The sequence below is a fragment of the Balaenoptera ricei genome, chromosome 10 (assembly GCF_028023285.1).
Source record: "Balaenoptera ricei isolate mBalRic1 chromosome 10, mBalRic1.hap2, whole genome shotgun sequence".
Classification (NCBI taxonomy): Eukaryota; Metazoa; Chordata; class Mammalia; order Artiodactyla; family Balaenopteridae; genus Balaenoptera; species Balaenoptera ricei.
Genome location: NC_082648.1, coordinates 46,452,846 through 46,475,916, shown reverse-complemented (window position 1 = coordinate 46,475,916; position 23,071 = coordinate 46,452,846). Strand labels below are relative to the sequence as shown.

Genomic DNA, 23,071 nt, shown 5'->3' with positions numbered 1-23,071 from the left:
GCCAACCATCCCCGTGTCTTTCAAGTTCCAGCCTCAAGGAGGGCCTGCTGTCCCGCTCTGCTCCCCTGGTTTCCCTTCTTTCTGTCCTGAGGCGTTTTCTGGGAGGGAAGTGCCAGCAGCCCGGGTGCTGACCCATCTCACTCCTGATCCCTGGGATGTTCTTGTGGACCGTTTCATGCCTTTCCTGTTGCTGCTGGAGCCTCTGTTTTTGCCCAGCTGCCTCCTGTGCTGCTTGAGCTTCCTCCTGGCTCCTTCTCCCAGTTTGGCCTTGGGGACATGGCAGGTGGCAATGTCACAGCGGTAACTGAGTTTGTTTTGCTGGGGCTCTCAGGTTCTGGTTCCCTCCGGGCCCTCTGCTCTGTGGGGTGCTTCTGGTCTACCGGGTCACCTTGCTGGTAAACTCGCTGATCACCCTCCTCACACGGGCAGACGCTGCCCTGCACTTGCCCATGCACTTCTTCCTGCGCCACTTCTCTGCGGCGGAGCTCCTCTACACCAAGACCATCGTGCCCAGGATGCTGGCCGACCTCCTCTCCTCCGGCCCCACCATCCCGCCCACCGGCTGCTTCACCCAGCTGTACTTCTCGCTCTCTGTCATGGCTGAGTGCGGGCTGCTCACGGCCGTGGCCAATGACCGCTGTGCCGCCGTCTGCCGGCAGCTGCATCACTCCACCCTGATGAACCAGGGAACGTGTGTGCGCATGGTGGGCACCTCCTACCACGTGGGCATCATCACCGGCACCACTCACTCCATCTTCATCTTCACTTTGCCTTTCCCTGGTGCCAACACCATCCATCACTTCCTGTGTGACATCCCACCTGTGCTGAGGCTGGCCAGCGTGAGCACCTTCTGGGGTGAAGTGGGCAATCTTGCCCTCACGAGGGCCTTTATCCTGACGCCCTTCTCACTGACTGTAGCCTCCTATGCCCGTATCCTTGCCATCATCCTTGGGGTCGCGACATCCCAGGGACATCGAAAAATCTTCTCTACCTGTTCCTCCCACCTACTTGTGGTCATGCTCTTTTTTGGGACGGGGACTGTTGCCTACATGAGGCCAAGGGCAGGCTCCTCCCAGGACGGGGGCCAGGTCCTTGCCCTCTTCTACACAGCTGTCACTCCCATGTTCAACCCTTTGGTCTACACTCTGAGAAACAAGGAGGTCACAGGGACAATGAGGCGGCTCGTGAAGAGATACGTCTGGAGCCCTTGACCCCCTCAAGTTCTTGGAGATAAGGGCCTGATCCTTGGAGATTTTCAAGGAGGAGGGTGCAGCTGGAGTCCCTGGGTGGTGTGGGTGCCAGCTCGAGGGCCCAGGGCTCCGACCTGCTGCTCAGAGCTCGGCTTCTGGGGCCTGTTCTTACGGCCTTGACCTGACTTGTTTGTAGGTACAAAGCTGGAGAGACATGCGCTTGGGGGAGGTTGAGGAGGTGCCCGTTTTGTGTGATGACTGAGCAATTCTGGTCTTTCGTGAGGCTCAGGGCGCCTTCCTGGGGCTACGATTCCTGTAGACAGTGCTTCTCCCCCTTCTCCCAGACTCCTCACTGCAAGCCTTTCTCTTTCCCATCAGTCACCTCCGCTACCACATGAGCTCCTTTACTTCAGGTGCGAGGTCTGACCTGGGGTAGGAACAGGGCAGGGAATGGTTGACCTGGCTTTGGCGGTTCAGGTGCCGAGTCTTGCCTGGTGCTGCTTTAGGTCTGGAAGCATCTGTCTAGTTACTTTGTTGTGACTTACAGGTTCTCTCCCGGGATCCCTGAGATGTTGATATTCTCTACTTAGCTTCTTTCTCATCCATGGACTGACTTCCTCTTCATCTCCTCTGATCCTAGGGTAGAAATGCACATACATCTCTAGACTCTGACTCTGATCAGAAGGTCTGGTCTGGCTCCTGGACTCCCACGATGATGCTTTTGTTTCTTGTAAACTGTCCACTATTTCTGCTTGAAGCCACCTTAATTTGCCTGCCGGGAGGATCTAGCACCATTTTACTTTTCTTGGGCAGCCCATTCTTGCTTGTTTATAAACTCTCCTTTATCAGTACGCTGCAAGAGGGACAGTGTAATATAAGCAGGAAAATCACTCTCAAGGCACAGTACATGAGGGCCTTTAAAATAGCATTGATTTTCATTTCCAATTTACAAAAGTAACACTGTTAATTGCAGGGGATTTTGCATCCAGAAGAAAAGACAGTAACTATTAATACTTTGGTGTTAATAATGCCCTTGGGAAATTATTGTGGTCTGGTTTCCCTCTGTATATGTATATATACATATTTTTAAGAATTAAAAAAATGGGATTATATTGTGTGAATTGCTCACAACTTTTGTTTACCACTTTATCAAACTATATTGTAACATTTTACCATACAAGTAGGCTTCTAAAGCATTATTTTAATATCTATATAGTTGGATACTAAAATTTAAAGCAATCTTCTATTATTGGAATTAAATATTTTTGTTATTGCTTTTGCTGAGATAGATACCATTGCAGTTATATCTTTGTATACTTATGCTTTTCAGAGCACAAACTTCTAGAAATGGAATTGCTGAGTCAAAACATACGCACAATTTTAGAGCTTTTGAAACATATTGCCAAATTGCCCTCCAAAAGAATTTTTGTTGTTTTACAGTCCAACTGAGGGCAGTCCAATTTTCAGGGCAAGGAAATGGACTAAGAGTCAGGAAGGGTTAGATAGCCCAGGGAAGAACAGGGTGGGGAAGGAATGGATGTCTAGGATCTTGCAATGCAGAAAAGACCTGATGAGAAGGGCATGAACTCACTTTCCCTCAGTCTACCAAGGACTGGCTGAGACATACTTGGACTGAGAGTGCAACATGAGGCATCAAAGTTAGACTCAAGGAATGACTTCCTGATAGAGTTGGTATCCGAACAAGACAAGTGGAGAGACTTTTTCCTCATGTTCTGAGCTAAGGGTGGAGGCAAGAGGAGGAGGATGTGTTGAAATTGGACTGGCTCAGCCCTAAGTGGCTTCGTGCTTCTTTCACCTGAGGTGGTGACCATCAGCTCTGGAGGCTGAGGTCCCCCTATATTCAGGGACCCCAGACAGAGTTGCCAAAAAAATACTGGATGTTCAGTTAAATTTGAATTTCGGATGAACTACAAGTAATTTTTTGGTATAAGTGTGTCCTGTGAAATATTTGGCCAGAAGGATTTAGCACCATTTTATCTTTCTCGAGAAAGCAATATTTGGGACATGCGTACGTTAAAAAATTATTCTTTGTTCATCAGAAAATCGAATTTGATTAGATGTCTTATATTTTTATTTGCTACATCTGGCAACTCTATCCCCAGGTGCTATTCAAGCAGGGCTGGAACTGCAGTTGGAGGTGAGGATCTAAGTAGAAAGCTCTGATCATCTCCATTTAGGAAGAAGGAAGCCACTTGGGAAATAGAGTAATTTCCTCTGACGTGAGTCCTTTGTTTGAGCAGAAACTCACTCTTAGTACTTGTGTGAATGCTGGTCTTCCTGTAAGTGCAAAAGAGGATATGGAAGGCTGGGGATGGAGGAGTCCATGTCTGTCCTTGGGAATAAGGGGCATTAAAGACTGGAATAGAGTTCCTTAATATATTAGAAAGTCTAGGAGTGGAGAATATGGAGCTGGCTAAGGAAGGTTTACCAGAAGGCTGGTTATAGATAGCACTATGGCACAGTGGTTTAGAGCTTGGCTTTGGTGCTAGAAAGCTCCAAGATCCAATTCTGACTGCCATTTACTATCTGTGAGATCTTGGGAGGTTTCTTAACATTTTTATGCCTTAATTTTTCCTAATGTGTAAAACAATGATTTCCATCATTTCTATGCTTCACAGGATGGTCGTGAGGATAAAATGTAGGCTTCCCAGTCGTTCTTTGCTATATGGTCACTTAGCATCATCTGAAATCAACTTATTAGTTTATGGTTTCTCTCCTTTCACTCAAATACTTGTCCTATAAAGGCAGGGATGCTGCCTGTCTTGTTCACTAGTGTATTCCTAGTGCCTAGAATAGTGCCTGGCACGTGGTAGATGTTCAAGAAATGTTTGTTGAATAGATAAATAAATATTAAAAAAACTGCTCAGCACAGTGCATGGCAAATAGTAAAGTGTTAAATAGTTTATTTTGATTACTAGTATGATTGGTACTGCTATCATTTGCATTTCTGTGAACTTCAGTGAAAACGTTCATTGATGTTTTTAGACATCTTAAAAATTTGGGAACTTTCTTCATTAAAAGAATTTCACTAAAGTTGCTGGAAAATCTAAAATGTATGTTGAAGAGAGGTAAGGGAGAAACTGTCTGTGGGACTTTGAAGAGAGGGGATCTGGAAATGAGGAAATCCTCATACAAGCTGTGAGTGGGGATAACTCAGAAGGGATCAGATGGGCCATTCCCTATGGGCCTTAGGAGAGAAGGAAAGTGGTAGCAAGTGAACAGTTCTGGGGCGGAGAAAAACTGCCTCTGGTGGCTCACAGTGTTGGTAGGAATCCTGGAGAACCAGGCTTAGAAAATCATCAAGAACCAAGAGAAACTCAGAGATCAGAACCACGGTCAAGGTTATACCACAGGGGTGGTCTGGCTAGGATGCTGTTGGCACTGCCACCATTGGTTATTGGTGACTTCTCTGGCACCGTGTGATGCGGCTGCCTCTGGGTCCTGGATGCCACCGCTGCCATCACCAAAATGAATTGTAAACTTTACTCTCTGCATCACTTGCACCTGATTTAAAGTCTTAGGCAGGGGACTTCCCTGGTGGCGTAGTGGTTAAGAATATTCCTGCCAATGCAGGGGACACAGGTTCGAGCTCTGGTCCGGGAAGATCTCACATACCACGGAGCACTAAGCCCGTGAGCCACAACTACTGAGCCCGTGTTCCACAACTACTGAGCCTGCGTTCTAGAGCCTGCGTGCCACAACTACTGAAGCCCGCGTGCCACAACTACTGAGTCTGTGCGCCTAGAGCCCGTGCTCCACAACAAGAGAAGCCACCGCAATGAGAAGCCTGTGCACCGCAACGAAGAGTAGCTCCCACTCGCTGCAACTAGAGAAAGCCCGCACGCAGCAACAAAGACCCAATGCAGCCAAAAATAAATTAAAAAAAAAAAGAAGTCTTAGGCAGATACATCCACCGGGACTAGCTAAGGTCACAGACCTGTGCCTTGGCTGCCAAGAGTTTAGGGAAAGCCAGTATTTTGGCCTTATTGGCTTCTGTAGAGGAGGGTGGAGTTCTGTTTCCCACAAAGCTCTTAACCACCAAATCAAAGTAAATGGCAAGTGAATTCTCAGCAGTGGGGATAAGTGGGTCGGCTGGTAAAGAGAAGCCCCTTTTGTTGAGTTCATACATGGCCTCCTTTCCTGCCATTATGGCTATTCTATTCACAGCCCCATTAAGAGTGAACTGGGTGTGATTTGCTGAGGAAAGGGGTAGATGCAAGGTGTCTTCAGGGTGTGCTTGGGCCCCACCTAAATTTAGCACTTCTGCTTGTTGATGAAGTGCTACTAGAAATATCTAATTTTCGGCTGATGGATCAGTTACATCCAATCTATGGTGAGCAGTACAGTTCAATAGTCACCTGGTGTTCAGTGGTCAGGTGTTTAGTATATACTGTTGCCTACAAGGAGCCTGAGGACAGTTTCACAATAAGATACTAATTGTTTGCCCCAAAGGGGAAGGCCTTGGCTCTCAAAACATGGGTTTGCTTCCCAAACCTGGGCTTGCCTCTTGGACTTAACACAGATTTCAGTGCCACTGACACTGAACATCTTAGGATCTTCTGGGTGGTTCAGAAGGCCCAGATGGCAGAACTGTAGCCTGGACCAGCTAGAGAGCCTTTTCTTGCTCTGGCTTGTAAGACACCTGCTAAGTAGTTTGAAGCAGTACATCCATATGGGCTATGTGTTGTTTCCCAAATCCAGAGACCCATAGGAGGTCTTTTTCTTACCGTAGAGAGAAAAAGGTGAGGCAACTTGTCCTTAACATTTGAGAGATGTCTTGACATCCCCAGAAAATCTTCACTGAGGTGACAGGTCCCTAAATTTGGTGGGACTTATCTCCTACTCTCTGGTATGAATGTGCATCTAGAGTGCCTGCCATTTGCTTCTCTCCAGGTGCTGTCAGCATAGTCTCATCATTATAATGGGCCATGTGGTGTCCTACAGGATGGTGAGATGATCAAGATGCCTGTGGATTAAATGATGCCATAGAGCTAGAGTTGGTGTAACTCTGAGGCAAGTCGAGAAAGGTGAACTTCTGTCCCTTCCAGGAGAAAGCATACTGATTCTGGACTGTTTTCCACGTAATAAGACAGGGGAAAATGCATTTTCTTATTCAATATTTGCATACGTAGCCCAGGTGAGAAGAAGTGGCTTTCTGGCGGTCCAGGCTGTCCTGCTTCTCCTCATCTGTGCCACTAACCTTTTTCCACCTTTCGCTCTGTTTATTTTCCTTAGCTCCTTGTCTGCGCTCATCTTCCCACTTTCTCTAAACTCACATTATCAGAGGGAGAATTAATGGTGTAGAGAGTTAAAGTGTGGGCTCTAGGGTTGGAAACTCAAGTCTGTTATTTCCTAGCTGTGTTACCTAGGGAAAGTTGTTCAACATCTCTGAGCCTTGGTTTCCTCATCTTGTTGCAACTGATATAATAAGAGTCTACTTAGAGGTAGATTTACTGTGAAGCTTAAACTTTTGGGGCTCTTCACTTGCATGGGCTCCTTAAAAGGGCCAGGAAGTTCTAGCAATTGTGGTCCTATGTTCATATATTTTTATAAAAATTGCAAAGTGATATATTTTAACTGCAGTCTGTTGTAACTTCTGTCTCTCTCCTTTATGACCTCCTCTGCCCAATTTCCCCTTGTGATGGGTGCTGTTGAAGTGGCCATGGCAGTTTTTGGATCTAGGGCAAAGTTGAGTTGGGGATAAATAAAGTTTGAGTTTGGTGGGATGGTACCATCTGGGTTTATGTGGTTCACAGTTATTTATTTATTTATTTATTATTAATTAATTAATTAAATTTATGGCTGTGTTGGGTCTTCGTTTCTGTGTGAGGGCTTTCTCCAGTTGTGGCAAGCGGGGGCCACTCTTCATCGCGGTGCGCCGGCCTCTCACTCTTGCGGCCTCTCTTGTTGCGGAGCACAGGCTCCAGACGCGCAGGCTCAGTAGTTGTGGCTCACGGGCCCAGCTGCTCCGCGGCATATGGGATCTTCCCAGACCAGGGCTCGAACCCGTGTTCTCTGCATTGGCAGGCAGACTCTCAACCACTGCACCACCAGGGAAGCCCCCACAGTTAATTTTGAATACAGTTAAGTTATTGCTAGTTGTCCTGATGCAGGAATGACTTCCAGGAATGCGCCGTCTACCCACTGTGCCATAACACTCAGCATTACAACACAGAGTACAGCACCAGATGTATTATGGTCAAAATGTGTCTGATGGTGCCTGGCACCGAAAAAATATGGGAAGTGGAGGAGAAACAAGGTTGGAAATGTATGGATCGAGAAGTTAGTATACGGCAAAAAAACCTTCCAATCATCACATGTGTAATGTTGTAACCAGGATTTGGTTTTCATCCTCTAAGTAAAAAAATTTCTCTCCTATCAGAAAGGTACTTGATAATGCAGGAACACACATAATTATAAACACACCATTAATTTTCTTCTTTTTTTTAAAAAATGGGAATGGAGTATTTGATTAAATTCAAATGCTTCATTTTAACTGAAATTTGAAAAGATGTTTTGAGTATTTCAATTAAAAAGTGAGAAATCAAAAACACCTTTAATTGACTTGGATGTATATGAAGTTACCTGCCTTTGTCATCTTCAGATTTATTTATAAAGGAACTGAGAGAAAACCTAGATGAAAATGATGAAATATGAAACAAAAGCAATAAAGACGAATGATGAAGTTATTCTTATACTGAGAAGTGAATTATAATAGAAATTTCAAATTATATTAAAAACAGTAATCCATTAAGAGGAATAGATAGATTTTGCATGAAGTATAGGCTCTTGGATTACTTGATAATCTATCTCTGACAGATAATATTTTCCAAAGATTGCAGCAGCATTATCTCCCATCCCACATGCACTTTTTCTTTTTCTTTTTCTTTTGGCCACGCTGTGCAGCATGTGGAATCTTAGTTCCCTGACCAGGGATCGAACCTGTGTCCCCTGCAGTGGCAGTGTGGAGTCTTAACCACTGGACCACCACGGAAGTCCCCCACATGCACTTCTGCAATGTGACCTTGTCACTCTCCTATATCAAGAGGTGGACTCTAAACCTCCTACTTTTAAATCTGGGCTTGCCTTAGTGACTCACTTATAACCAATGGTGGAAACGATGCTGTGTGACTTCCAGGGTTAGGTCAAAAACCTTGCAGCTTTTGTCTTGGCTCTTGGAATGCTTACTTTGGATGTTTTCTCTTGGAACACTCCTTCTTGGAAACCAGCTGCTATGCTGTGAGGAGCCCAAGCCCCATGGAGAGATCAAGTGTAGGTCAATAAACTCAGTCATTACAGGTTCCCGACATGTGAATGAAGAAACCATTAGATGATTCTGCTCCCAGCTGTTCAAGTCACTTCTAGCTACTGAGTCTTTTCCAGCTGATGACAGAGACATTGTGCAGCAGAGACGAGACATCCTTGGTGTGCTCTGTCTAAATTCTTGACCTACAGAAATTACGAGCACAATAAACTGTCTATTGCTTTATGCCACTCGATTTGGGGTGGTTTGTTATGCGACAATAGTCAACCTGAACACCAGTCAGTTAATGAAGAGGAGTGACTCACATAAACACACTGGGAAAAGATTTAGATGTCCTGCTGATTAGACATAAAATACTGACATCAAAGAAGAAAACAAATTTAATACGGTACTGCAATGGAAACCTTGAGGGCAAACTGGCTAATGAGTGAGGTTCAAAGACTATTTAAGATAATTCATTGCACAAGACAACTTGAAACTTTGGGAAAATTTACAGCTAATATATGAAAGAAACTTGATAGAGGTTTGACTAAATTTGACAATCCTAAAAACTTACACAAAATTACCAAAAGTGAGTGGTGAAGTTAAAAATATATATTTTTTTCTAAACTACCAATAAAAGAACGACAAATTTCAATCAACCATGCTAGGGGGAAGACAAATTTTCTTCCTAATCGCTTTGCAGAAAGTGTATTACAAAATCATTGTTCATATGAATATGAAGGCAATCAAAGAGTACACAGCAAAAAACAAGGGAAAAGAATCATAGAGGTGATCAGGGAGTTAAGTAACAAAAATATATTATTCTTCTGGATCGTATCTCATTTGTGGCATCTGCCAGTTAAAAAAAATATATAATTTTAACCATTTCTTTTTTCATTTAAAATAAACATTGTACTTAATTTTATATTTGTACTTTTGTCTTATTTTATTAAATAGGGCTCTCTCAAAGGATATAAGCTTTAGGTCCCACATAATTGGGATCCATCCCTGTACCTACCACATAGGGTTTTTATGGGAATTACATAAGGTAATCAAGGGGTTAGTATCGTGTTACTACACTGATATAGTATGTATTCAGACAGTCTTAGCTATTACTATTACTATTCATCCTGGCTCCACTCCCTTTTTGTGTTTCCCGTTCAGGCCCTAATCATTTACTTTTTGTCTCAAGTTTCTACCAGCCCACTGCACTGTACTTCTTCTCCCTTCTTTCCAATGGAGAGTGTGCTAGAATCACCTGGATTCCAGTGACAGCAGTGGGATTTGTAGCTGTCTACATTTGTCTTGTTTTCTGTCTTTCCAGCACCTTTTGAACAGCTCTCTAATGTACGGGAAGTTTTCTGTCTTATGAACCCCCTCTCCCAAAGTAGTAGCCAGAAAACTTGCTTTCCCAGCTACCCTTGCAGCTACGGTGCTGGCATGTGGCTATGGTTCCTCCAGTTGGACTCATCTGCAGGATACTTTGGTTTGGGGCTGAGTAAGGATGCAGAATTTACAGTCCACAGAGCATGTGGGAGAGATGATTGGCTCCTGGGGGCAGCTGTGGTAGAGCTGTGATGTCTTGTCCCGAGTGCCGTCAGTGTGCGTTGGGCAGGGTTGTATGAACCGAGCTCCTGGTGGCAGTAGTGTGGATACTGAGGCTGCCCCTGTGGGGTGTCGAGTGTCATCCTTGCTGCACCGCTGAGGACCCTGGCTCCCTGCCCCCGCCTCGGAGGCTCCGTGCACTGCTCAATCTTTGAATAATTCCTCTCTGCTTAAGATGAGCAGAGTGGACTCTATTGTTTGCCACTAGGCACCATTACTGATAAACTGGTTAGTGGTCTCCATGTCTCTTTTTCCTGCCACTATTATCTATTCTTCATACCAGTAGAATGATTTTTTAAAAACTCAAATCTGATCTTGTGACTCAGGATGAGTCCCCAGATTCTAAAGTGACCCCTACATCCTTCATGATTTGTACTGTGTGGAGGTGGGAGCACATCTATTACCCGGCTCCTTGGGTTTTCCACAAGATGGAGGATTTTTTATTCCATTCCCAGAAGAGAACAGGGGTGGAAACAACACCTGCCGTTCCCTCTAGCCCCTCACTCGCTTCTTCAGGGGAGGAGGAGTGAACGTACTGATGATACTGTAGAAAGCATTTCTGCCCAGCGTGGCCTAAGCCTTCCTTAGCTTTCTTCTTTGGCCTGGCCCGCTTGAGGTTGCACACACTCTTTGCCTTTAGCTGGTGAGCTGGGGGCAGGCCTGTTTGGAGGGATGTGTGATGTGTACAGATCCTCTGCCTGTTATTGGGGGTAAATGTAGGGAGGAGGAAGCTCATTGTGACCTTGGGTTCAAGACATACCCTCCAAGTCAGCTTGACTAGTAATAAGGCTGATCTTGGGCTTTCTACCTAATTTCAGTGTATTTTTCTAGTTGGTAGAGAACCCAAAAGGGAGAGACGTGTGGTTAACTGGACCTTTTCATACCCCAACAAATTTGGTCACTGCTTGCACCAGTTTCCTCTCTTGTCACTTCCCTGTTGCTCATCATATATCTATATATCTATAATGTCTATTATATATCTATATTTATATAAATTATTACATATTGTAATAATCGCCCTGCAGTTCCTGGAGTGTGCCATGCTCTTTATCACCTCTGGACCTTTGCACATTCTGTTCCCTTTCCTACTTCTTTCCCTTGTTAAGTTATCTTCAGTTAAGATATTTCATCCTCCATGAAGCTGTCTCTCTCCCTCCCAGGCTGGATTTGGGACATTTCCCTTGTGCTCCTTACCATACTATTTTTTTTTTTTTTTTTTTTTTGCCGCAACACATGGCTTTCGGGATCTTAGTTCCCTGACCAGGGACTGAACCTGCACCCCGGCAGTGAAAGCGCAGAGTCCTAACCACTGGACCGCCAGGGAATTCCCTTTACTGTCCTATCTTTGGTACACATCTCATATAAAATTGTAAGATTGTAGCTGACTGTTAATTGGCCTCTCTCCCCCATTAGGTTGTGTTTTATTCCCTTTTGCCCCACATCTCTGGGACATAGTTTGTCAATTGTGTTTTCTGAGTGAATGTATTAAACTTGAGTTTCCCAACGGGTGTATCATGGCATGCAGGAAGACCACACGGATTACAGGTGTTCTGTAAGAGAGTGATCCTCTTAGCCCTTGGTTTCTGGATGTGTGGGCTCTTGGAATAGACGGAGACGCCAGGCCCATTGCATCTGGCCATAAGCAGCCTGGCCTGAGACTCCTCAGGGGCAAGCCCCAAAGGAGTGGGGTTTGGTGATACACCCTGAGGTTCCCGCAGTTGCTGAGAAGAATGAGCGGTAGCCACTGCTTGGCCTCGGTGGGAGGAAGGCAGCCCGTGATGTGCTCTGCAACCTCCATGCCTACTCCCTGCAGCCGGCTCCGGTGCATCCTGCTGCCCAGTGTGGATGAGGAGCCTGTGGAATTGTGGAGGAGGTGGGCTTCTCTGTGCCCAAGGCCCACAGTGAACAGCCCAAGGTGTGGCCCTCAGGGGTAGGAGGGTGAAGAGTCCAAGGGGCCTCCTGAGAGTCCAGCTCTCTATTGGTCCTGAATCTTCCTTCAGTTGCTTGTTGATATTCCCTATCATGGTATCTAAGCCGGCCACATGGAGGCTGTGTTAAAAATGCACACACGTTCTGCATGCATGAAAAGTATGATTGGATATGAAATTCTTCTTCATCATCAACAAGAATTTTCAACATTACCCTTGTCAATGAAAGAAAAGGAAGAGCTAGTAAATAAAAAAATATATAATTACCTATAATTTAAACTCTTGCAAAATTTTGAATGACCTTGAAAAAGGATTTTACATTTTTTTATCACCCACTTCTGTGAATAGTTTTCTTTTGTGATGACGATATTTATTTTAAGAAATTAATACTTGGGACTTCCTTGGTAGCTCAGTGATTAAGAATCCGTCTGCCAATGCAGGGGACACAGGTTCGAGCCCTGGAAGCTCCTACATGACGCAGAGCAACTAAGCCCGTGTGCCACAACTACTGAGCCCGAGGGCCACAATTACTGATTCCGTGCACCTAGAGCCTGTGCTCTGTAACAAGAGAAGCCACCGAAATAAGAAGCCTGCACACTGCAATGAAGAGTAGCACCTGCTCTCCGCAACTAGAGAAAGCCCACGCACAGCAACGAAGACCCAACGCAGCCATAAATAAATAAATAAATAAATAAATTTATTAAAAAAAGAAATTAATACTTAAAAATTTTGATCAGGAAATCAACTATAGTTGAATTAAAAAATAAATAAAAAATTTTGATCAGGAGGTGTTTAGTCATTTTTCAAGTACAAAAGCTAATACAAAATTTATGTTCACGGAAGCAAGCTCAAGTTTCGTATAAAAATTTAAATATTTTATTTGGAAGTTTTATGTAAAACCAGTATTCAAAAACTTCCATATTGTTGTATATCTTATTTTCCTTATAATTATACAGTAAAAAGAGAGTGCATTGAATTTTTTTCCATCAAGTCCTATCTAGATGCCTCCAAATTCCCTTCAGTTTACTCTGGTGTGCCATTCAAATATTAGCATTTTCTATGTGTGCCATGATGTGAGGAAGGTTAGAAACACTGCATCAAGTCACTTCTTCCAGGGAGCCTTCCAGAAACACTTCTAAACTGTAATCAATCATTAACCAGGGGTAACTCCCAAACATGAGTTGGTCAGTTGAGGAAACGGTTGGTGCTTCCATGAGGGACCAGATGCCACTTCTACATCAGAAACTTGCTGCTGCAGCTTTCTTTGCTGTTGCCAGAGAGCAAGGGCAGCTCTCTGCCACTTGTGGGCATTTGCTACTCAAAGTCAGGCATGGGTGCATCCGACTGGTGCAACCGGGTCACATGCCTAGGGGGCTAGGACATGTTCTTAGCTCACAGGGGGTGATGGTTTTTCTCCCTACCAGACTTCTAAAGTGGAGAGTTCCCCAAAGGAGGGAGGGTCAAGTGCTGGGTGGCCACAGTGACTGTTAAGTGTCTACTCTCTAGTTCCCATCCAGGATGGCCTCAGGGCTTCACCCAGTCTGAGATGCCAGAGAAGGAGGTACGGGATCAAGCTTATGACACATGTTGGGATAAGAATAGGGAATCCGGGGAGATGCTCTTGTCCAGTTGGACGTGTTATCACCAGTTAAGGATGATGTCAGAAATCAAGGATGGGGAAAGGCAGGGAAGAATATTCATGTGGAATATTTCAAGGGGGTAACAGTTCCCTCTTTTCTAAAAGGCATCCAGGGAAAATAGATAGCTAGTGGGAAGCAGCCGTATAGCACAGGGAGATCAGCTCAGTGCTTTGTGACCACCTAGATGGGGGGGGATAGGGAGGGTGGGAGGGAGCCGCAAGAGGGAGGAGATATGGGGATATATGTATATGTATAGCTGATTCACTTTGTTATAAAGCAGAAACTAACACACCATTGTAAAGCAATTATACTGCAATAAAGATGCTAATAAAGATGTTAAAAAAAAAAAAAAAAGGCATCCAGGGCATAAGACTGCAGTGTGTTTCTGAGAGAAAACTAGGTCAAAGGGCCAGGTAAACTCCTCCATGGCCTCTGGGTGGGTCACTTAGTTGGATGTCAAGTTCCTAGACATCTGCCTTCATGACTGACACGGACCTCTGACTACTGGTATAGCCATGGCAATCACCTTGCTCACAGATCCAGAACAACCTCGAAGAGATTAAATGCTCTTCCCCATTGGCAGCATTCCCTTCCATTCTGCCTCATCCTAATAACTCATGCTCTGGTAGAGAGTCTGGGGTGTGGGAGAGGAGGTAAGATATAGATTTATCTTTGTTTTAATGCCAACGCTTTCTGCCAGGAAGCCTAATCTCTTTGAGGTGCTGCATAGTTTCTGTTAGGCTGGGTTTGAAACCAGCACCTGAGGGCTGGGAGGAGTAGCAGTCAGTGAGTGAGCAGACAACCCCTGAGTCCCATCAGGGTGAGGGGACCTGCCTCTTCACCATGTGCTGCAGGGCCCTTGTCACCTCCTTGTTCCGAAGGGTGTAGATGATGGGGTTGAGCATGGGGGTGATGACCGTGTAGAAGAGGCTGAGGATGCGGTCTGTGGTAACAGAGGAGCCTGCCCAGGGCCAGATGTAGGTGATGCTGGCCGTTCCAAAGAAGGGGAAGACCACGAGCAGGTGGGAGGAACAGGTGGAGAAGACCTTGCGGCGGCTCTGGGTGGAGGCCATTGCCAGGATGGCACCCAAGATGCGGGCGTAAGAAGTGACAATCAGAGAGAAGGGGACGACGATGAAGACCACGGTGGCTGTCATCACAGAGATCACGCTCCTGTGCTTCCCAGCACTTGCCAACCTCAGTACTGGCAGGATGTCACAGAGGAAGTGTGGGATGATTGGGCGGCTGGGGAAAGGCAGGGTGAAGATGAGGAAGGAATGAGTGGTTGCCGTGATGATGCCCATGAGCCAGGAGATGCCCATCATGGCCATGCAGGCCCGCCAGCTCATGAGGGTGGAGGAGTGCAGGGACCGGCAGATGGCAGCCTAGCGGTCATAGACCATTCCTGTGAGCAGGCAGCACTCTGAGATGCCCAGGACAATGAAGACATACATCTGGGCTGCACGGCCCCGGAAGAAGATGGTGCAGGGGGTGCAGGGGTGCAGGGAGGCCAGGTCAGTCAGGGTCCTGGGCACGATGTCAGTGGTGTAGAGGAGCTCCACCATGGAGAGGTGGCGCAGGAAGAAGTACATGGGCGAGTGAAGGGTAGGGCTGGCCCATGTGAGAAGGATGATCAGAGAGTTACCCAGCAAGGTGGCCAGGTAGACCAGAAGCACCCCCAGAAGAGGGGGCCCTTAGGTCGGAGAACCCCAGAAGAGGAATTCAGGCAGAGTCTGATTTACTTTAGCCATCCCTTCAGGCTAGAGCCTATGGTATAGCCAAGAAAGAGACGTTTATATAGAAACAATCAGCAGTTCCTGTAATTTCATAAAGCACCTTTCATACAGTCCCTCTCAAATCAACTGAGGGAGTTAGGGTCTCTACTTTATGGATGAGGCCATGGGTCTTAGAAGGGTTAAATAATTTGCTGGAGGTATGTGGAGGGAGTGGCAGGCATGGACTTGAATCTAGGTCTCCTGAGTCGAGATTCCATGTATTTCTCACTGTTCCCTGTGCTCTGGGTCCTGCGTGCAGGCCTGACTCCGAGGTGTACTCTGGGTCTTTCGACAGAGTAGGGATGGAGTAGCTGCTATGTCCTAGGCCTCTTTGTATTCCTTGGACCAAAACCCCAGCCTGAAAGAAACTATGCAGCCCCCCACAGTGGACTGAGTCAGGGACTGTCCCAAGCCTGTATCTAATGATCACCATGGGGGGCTGTGGATTTAGAATGTCGTGCAATGATGTGAACTGCGTGTGTGATAATGCCCAATTGTATCCCGCTTTGGGGTTCTGCAGAATCTTTTTCATAGATTGTCAGGTTCTGGCACCTGCCTTGTGAGGGGAGTGGGGCAGGGACTGGCCGTGTTGTACTTCACTCTCCTCTTATCTGGGCCCTGTGATCAGCGATACCAGCTGTCCACACTCTGTTCTCCCAGGCCTCCATGCATTTCCATAGAGAGGGCCTCCTGCGGGGAATGTTTCTATGCATTCTATTAAAATCCCACTCATCCTTCAAGCTCAACTCAAGTTCTCCCTCCCCTATGGTAGCATCTCTGCTCCTCATGGTCAGAAATAATTACCCATGGAATTTCAGGGTTAAAAGTAACCTTAAGGGTCATATATTTGAGCATGACAATGCTCGGATGTTATCTACAACATCTTAGAAGGGTGCCGTGTGGTGTCTGTTTGAGCATCTGCAGTCATGGGGGACTCACCATCTATTGAGGTAGCCTTGTCTAGCGTTGGCCTGCTCTGCCTGTAGGAGAAGTCTTCATTATATTGGTCTTGGCTAAATTCTTTGTATTTTATAGAACGTCAAAGCTCTCTTGTACCAGACAGCCTTCAAGTATTTGAGGAAAGCACCTTTGCTGGTACTCTCATGAGACATTACTTTTTAGAGAAGAGTCTCCAGCACTTTTTAGAGAAGAGTCTCCACTGTAAGGTTTTTTTTAAAAAATACATTTATTTATTTTTGGCTGCGTTGGGTCTTCATTGCTGCGCACGGGCTTTCTCTAGTTGCGGCGAGCGGGGGCTCCTCTTCGTTGCGGTGCGCAGGCTTCTCATTGTCATTGCTTCTCTTGCTGTGGAGCTCAGGCTCTAGGCGCAAGGGCTTCAGTAGTTGTGGCACGTGGGCTCAGTAGTTGCGGCTTGCGGACTCTAGAGCTCAGGCTCAGTAGTTGTGGCGTACGGGCTTAGTTGCTCCGCGGCATGTGGGATCTTCCCGGGCCAGGGCTCGAACCCGTGTCCTTTGCATTGGCAGGCAAGTTCTTAACCACTGCGCCACCAGGGAAGCCCTCCACTGTAAGGTTTTGCAGGGCAAGTTGGGGAGGTAGTGAGGGGCTGTCTGTTTTCACAGCTGCTAATGTTTCCCAAGTGCCAGGTCCCTGCCAGGCACTATGCTAGATGGCTTAATATTCATGAAACCTTTGGATCTTCACAATCACACTATGACATAGGAACCTTATTTTCTCCATTTTACAGATGAGCACATGGAAGCCCAGACAGTAACTTTCTCAAAGTCACATACCCAGTAACTGAGAAAGTCTGTGTTCAAATCCAGTCCTGTCTAACTCCAGCTCCTGTGCTCTGTATGACTAAGTTATCAACTGTCTTAGAGGCTAACTGAATCACCAGAACAACTAGCATGGTACCCTGTACATGCCAAGTGTTCAGCTAAACACTTATTAAATGAATGAATGAATCCACTTATAAAGACAGGGGAACTGATGAACAAAAAGATTAAGTTATTTGCTTAAAGTCATGTACTATTTGGACAAAGACAGGAAACGGGCCTTGAGTCTTTTAGAAGTCTGGGTTCCCAAGATTTGCAGAGCTTGTATCACCCCCATTTACCCCATACATGGAGATTAGCCAGCCATCTTCATCTTTAAGCAAAAGGGTCTCAAACTTCTGCCCACTGCTCAGACACTTAATCTCCTCCCCACCCTCACTTTGCTCACTCACCATATTTTTGGCCTTAAGTCATTTACTCTCTAGCTGACACTTAGAGCTTGCTGTGTGCTGGGCGTTGTGCAGTATCTTAGTTGACTTTATAATATCTCTCGTGATAGTTGTTATTCCATCTAACATGTGCATATCCTTTAAGAGTAATTCAGAATAATGAAAATTTCTTCAACAAATATTGCTCACATATTATAGCATAAACAATTCAGAGTTATCCATTTGGCAGGATTTCTGAGACTTCTAATTTTATGAAGTTTTTCTACTTTCATCAGAAGGAAAAAGCCAAACAAATTACATAATGCAAAAGTAATCTTTGGGACCAGATCACCTGACTCAAGAGAAATTTCCCAAATACACAGACCAAAGCATATAATCAGTGTCTACACCCTTTCCTAGATAGCACTATGCATACAGTCATTTGGTGTTAATTTTTGAATTTTTAAAAATAATGCTTAGGTAAGACTCAAAAAATAATATTTTCTCAATTTCTATATACAGTTGTCACTAGGGAAAAGCAGATGTCAAGTGTTTGTTAATAATTATTGATTGATCTGGCAACATTGACCAATCTGGTAATAAGTATAATAACCCAGAATAGGATTTTCTATACTTACAAATTTTTACCAAATTATATGTGTTTTCAATATACACAATACAATCAGTCCAAGTTACTAACTGCTGAATAAATGCCTTGTAAGGAAGGAAATGACATATAACTATATTCACATCCTACCAGTTAGTTAAGATCAGAGGCAGTTTATTTCACTGTATAGAGTATAGGACTTGTCCATGAAAAGCTCCCTAGCAGTGCCATCTGGTGGACAGAATTTACAGTGCTTGTATCTGAACATAGTCAAGTCTGAACATTTTTACACTTTAAAAAAAAAATCTGGCGCTTCGTGACATTTTAGCTCTCAAGATAATGTGACATATGCAATTTTATTAAAAGTATTACATTTATTAAAATTATTTAAAAGTTACCCAAAGAAACAGGATCACTCCCTCCCTTGCTTCTTCACTGTTTTATGGGTATATCAAAGAAAGAGTGTGTCACATATGACTTGTTTTTGTCACCTAACTTTATTATTCTCAATAGCATTTATAACTCCCTGGAATCCCTCTCCACAATAACTTATACGCTGCTTAAGAGCGTATCATGGTCATCAGTGATTTCCAAAATATTCAATCCAAGAAGTCCACAGACTTTATCTACATCTTTCAAGAAGCGAGCACCAAATAAATATTTTCAAATAAATAAATAAATAATTCTGTTCAATTTTAAGTGCTACTACATTTGAAAGACCCAGGTAAAATAATAGAGCAAGAACATAAGGGTGGACAGGATTGCTATGTTTGGTCTTGACAGATAAGGTTTGACTGAAGTTGTTAGGGAAGCTGAATATTATACAAGAAACCCAAAGTTATTATCATTACACATGTAAAAGGACTAGAGGTTTAATTTCTTTTTTTTTTTTAATTAATTAATTAATTAATTAATTTTTGGCTGTGTTGGGTCTTCGTTTCTGTGCGAGGGCTTTCTCTAGTTGTGGCGAGCGGGGGCCACTCTTCATTGCGGTGCACGGGCCTCTCACTGTTGCGGAGCACAGGCTCCAGATGCGCAGGCTCAGTAGTTGTGGCTCAGGGGCCTAGTTGCTCCGTGGCATGTGGGATCTTCCCAGACCAGGGCTCGAACCCATGTCCCCTGCATTGGCAGGCAGATTCTCAAGCACTGCACCACCAGGGAAGCCCTGATTTATTCTTAAAGAAGAAAAAGGTAGCTTTTAAAACAATGGGAGGAACTAACAGGAAAGCACCTTTCCTCTTTGTATGAAGAAAATCTTTCTAAGAAGCAGAACCATGTGAAAATGAAATAGACTGCCTTCAAAAATATGAAATTCTCATTTGATTAAACTTATTCAAGTGTATCCTAATTGGTTATTCATTTAGGAAGCATATAGAATGAATTCATTTTGAACTGTCTGTTAAATTAAATTATTTAAAGCACTTCTCTGACGTAAAAAAAACACAAAACATTATGCATTTGAAAGTGTTAAATAAACACTAAAAGAGGGTACCTAAAATTTAAATATCCATTGTATCACTCCTTCCTGATCCCACCCTCTATCTTCAGGTAGAATATGGTTTCCAATCTTTGGGGGGATTATTTATATGCATTAATGCTATAAGATAGACAACTATAATTAAATATATCATTAATTAATTTCTGTCCCACAATCATCTGATAACCTATCATCAAAACTGAAATTCTCTTATTTCACTAAAAATGATAACAAGAATATTTTTCTACTTTAAGGAAAAGCTTTAAAATTTAAACATTACCTCTTTTTTTAAAAAATAATAAGTCTTCCACCTCTAAATGATATGAGGTTCTGGGAAATGTAAAAGAAACCTTCGAATTATAGCTTAATTATTTAGTGTCTGGAATTAGCCTCAATTGGAAGGTATAAAATGTTTTATTTTTGATGAACAGCTAACATAGTGCCTTGTCTTCCTTTTCAATTATTCTGAAAATATAAGGAGAAAGACCCTACGCATTGTTTTATGTAGATTACAGATTCATCATTTTTACCATTTCACTCTCTTCTTTCATATTTACCAATTTTAATCATCATAGAGAATTCCTCCCCATAATTATCTTCCCAGAGTTATTTTGAACTCTTGGTGGGTGACAGGGAGAAAACTCTTTAAAGATGGCTGAGTATAATAGATGTCTTTGAGAAGATTTGGACAAGGATTTTTTTGGTAGCCATTCCTCAAATCCTGTGCATACGTAATTGTTATTACAGGTTGCTTGTGATATGATTTTGATATTTAGTTGATATCAAATCCTAAATCATGAGTAGTGAAATTAATTTATTATTCTCTTGTGTGGCAGCTCTGGTTAAAAGGACTAGCTGAGAATATTGCTAGAGCATCATATGACAATAGTTTCTAATGTGGTTCAAAGCAACTGCTCAATCTAATCAATCAAACAATAGCCCTGAGATAATATATATAAAATCTATAATCTGTATATGTGACCTTGAAGGGAATACAAATAATGAGTATATTAACTGAGTGAAGTAAAGATTGTAATGTGTTTATCTGATTGACTAATGGAAATATCTTCATTCATTCTCCCAATAATAGCATCTCAGGAGAAATGGTTTAATTGCATCTTACTATTCAAACTGATTTTTAAAATACATATGTAAATATATATATTTAAAATGCCAAGAAATTGGGTAAAATGTTACTTTACATGTGAGTGTTAGAAGAGAAACAGTGATTCAAATTTGTCCATATATAAAGAAAACAGTTTTAGAAAAAGAGTTTTTATTTTTCCCCAATTTATTCTAGATTATATTTATTAAACCTGATGAATAATATAAGATGGCTATTTCCACTGGAGGAAAAATAACTGTAAATAAATTTTAAACTAACTTCCAGACGTTAAGAAATGTAAAATGAATTTAAACAGGAAGCTACAAATCACTCTTTCAAATAGATTTCTTTAAAAGAAGATGTGGTCAAGGGCAGATATAATTCCCTGTGGAAGGAGTCAGAAAATAATAGTGTTTGAATATGTACTAAAATTACTTTTAACATGTGGACTCTTTGGAAACTACTCCAAAAATGCTGACATTCACCCAAGAGATTCTTGTGAGTATGTGTGTGTGCGTGTCTGTGTGTGTATGACAAGTATGAAAACTTAAGTAAACACTTGTCTCTGACTCTATATTTTTAAACATGTAATGTACTACTTAAAGCTATTTCAAGCTTATCTTGCCCTGTAATCACCTATTCAGAGATTTCTTAAAGTTCTTTCTCATTTTGTTCTTTGACTAAATTTACTTTTTAATAGGGCCCAATGAGACAGATTAAAATTGTGAGTTATTTTCCATGGGCTTTAAGATAATTCATAGCAGGATGCAAAAGTCTCATTCCCCCAGTGGGAATCATCTGGTTGCCCTGGTATAACCTATAGCTAATTATGGTAAAACAGATCAAATTGTTAGAGGAAGTTTGAGAAATTAGCTACCCTACACCCCAACTGTACTTTGAGACCTGTGGAGTCCCATTTTCTCATTAACCTCAAAGGCATGATTCCAACTCTCTTACGTATCTCTCTAACTGGCACACTTAACTGTGAAAATGCAGTGTTATTTTAGACATCCACTGGGAATGACACTATTTGGAAATCATCAGAGTCGACTGGCCCCAAACATGCTACCCTGGGGGTGACTTCATCTTTAACTAAAAATATTTGTATAAATATTCTCTAAGGACCAAGGTGATTAATGGCAACAACAGAAGAGTGCTATGTGAGTTTTTGATTGGTCTCCAGGGTTTGCTGCATTAGAGATGTAAATTTCTTTTAACTATGAACTCCAGAAGGCACATTAGACACTTTAAATGAAAAGGATATCTTAGAGGGATTCTGTCCTCTTGCATAATTAAGATGATATTCTCCTCAAAACAAAAAGTTAATCAGAAAATTTCCTTACCAAATATACAAATCCTTAGGATTAGGGGGACTAAAACCTACTTATTAAGAAATATTTTTCTCTTACCTAATCTAGGTTTGGGTAAGGTATTGTGCAAAAAAAATATGGAATTTGGAATAAAGAGAGCTGGATTCTGGTGGTGAATTGGTACCAGTAAGAAACGTGCACATGGACTAGACAGGCTATGTTTTAAGGATTTCTCATTTAAAATTCTGAAGAATTTTATATATCACAGACTATTTTAAAGACGAAGTTTAAAAGTCCATGCAAACTAATGCATACTCCATTTCCTGTTCTATTCCCCTGACTTGAATCATACTTAACACAAATGACCAGATCCCTATCATGTTTTGCAGAAAATAAAACAAACATCTAAAACAAGAGATTTGTCATTACTCACTCTGGTTTCACAATTCTGCTTGTCATGCACAAGATGTCATAGTTAAATGAGTCTTCAGAAATTGCCATGTTTTTCTTCTTCACACTATTTCTTGGTTCAGTCCACAATAGGGAAATAGTAATAAAAATTATCATATAAAAAGCATAATGGCCAGTGTCCTTGTCCCCACAGTGAGCCACAGCCACCTACCACCTCTGCAGGAGACCCTCCAACACAAGGAGGTACTATAAAGGCCTCTGTGACAGTAGTTGAACAATAAGGAAGATGAATTTATAAGCCACAGCATTCTCTGATGGGGAGTAGCCACCAAGTTAGGTCTTAATTTTTGAAGATTGGATGCCTCAATAATATCTGGAGCAGAAGCAAGAAGAACTACAATCCTGCAGCCTGTGGAACAAAAACCACATTCACAGAAAGAAAGACAAGATGAAAAGGCAGAGGGCTATGTACCAGATGAAGGAACAAGATAAACCCCCAGAAAAACAACTAAATGAAGTGGAGATAGGCAACCTTCCAGAAAAAGAATTCAGAATAATGACAGTGAAGATGATCCAGGACCTCAGAAAAAGA

The 23,071-nt window shown here is 43.0% G+C and overlaps 2 protein-coding genes across 2 annotated transcripts; one reads left to right on the top strand and one right to left on the bottom strand.

The window, feature by feature from the left end:
* The first annotated feature begins 276 nt into the window (after positions 1-276).
* LOC132372562 (olfactory receptor 10P22-like) lies at positions 277-1,211 on the top strand. Its single transcript, XM_059934642.1, is given in 2 exon segments — positions 277-343; positions 346-1,211. Coding segments are annotated over 2 exon segments (933 nt in total).
* Positions 1,212-14,445: 13,234 nt separating this feature from the next.
* On the bottom strand, positions 14,446-17,596 carry LOC132373750 (olfactory receptor 10P1). Its single transcript, XM_059937366.1, is given in 3 exon segments — positions 14,446-15,308; positions 15,311-15,323; positions 17,483-17,596. Coding segments are annotated over 3 exon segments (990 nt in total).
* Positions 17,597-23,071: the final 5,475 nt, after the last annotated feature.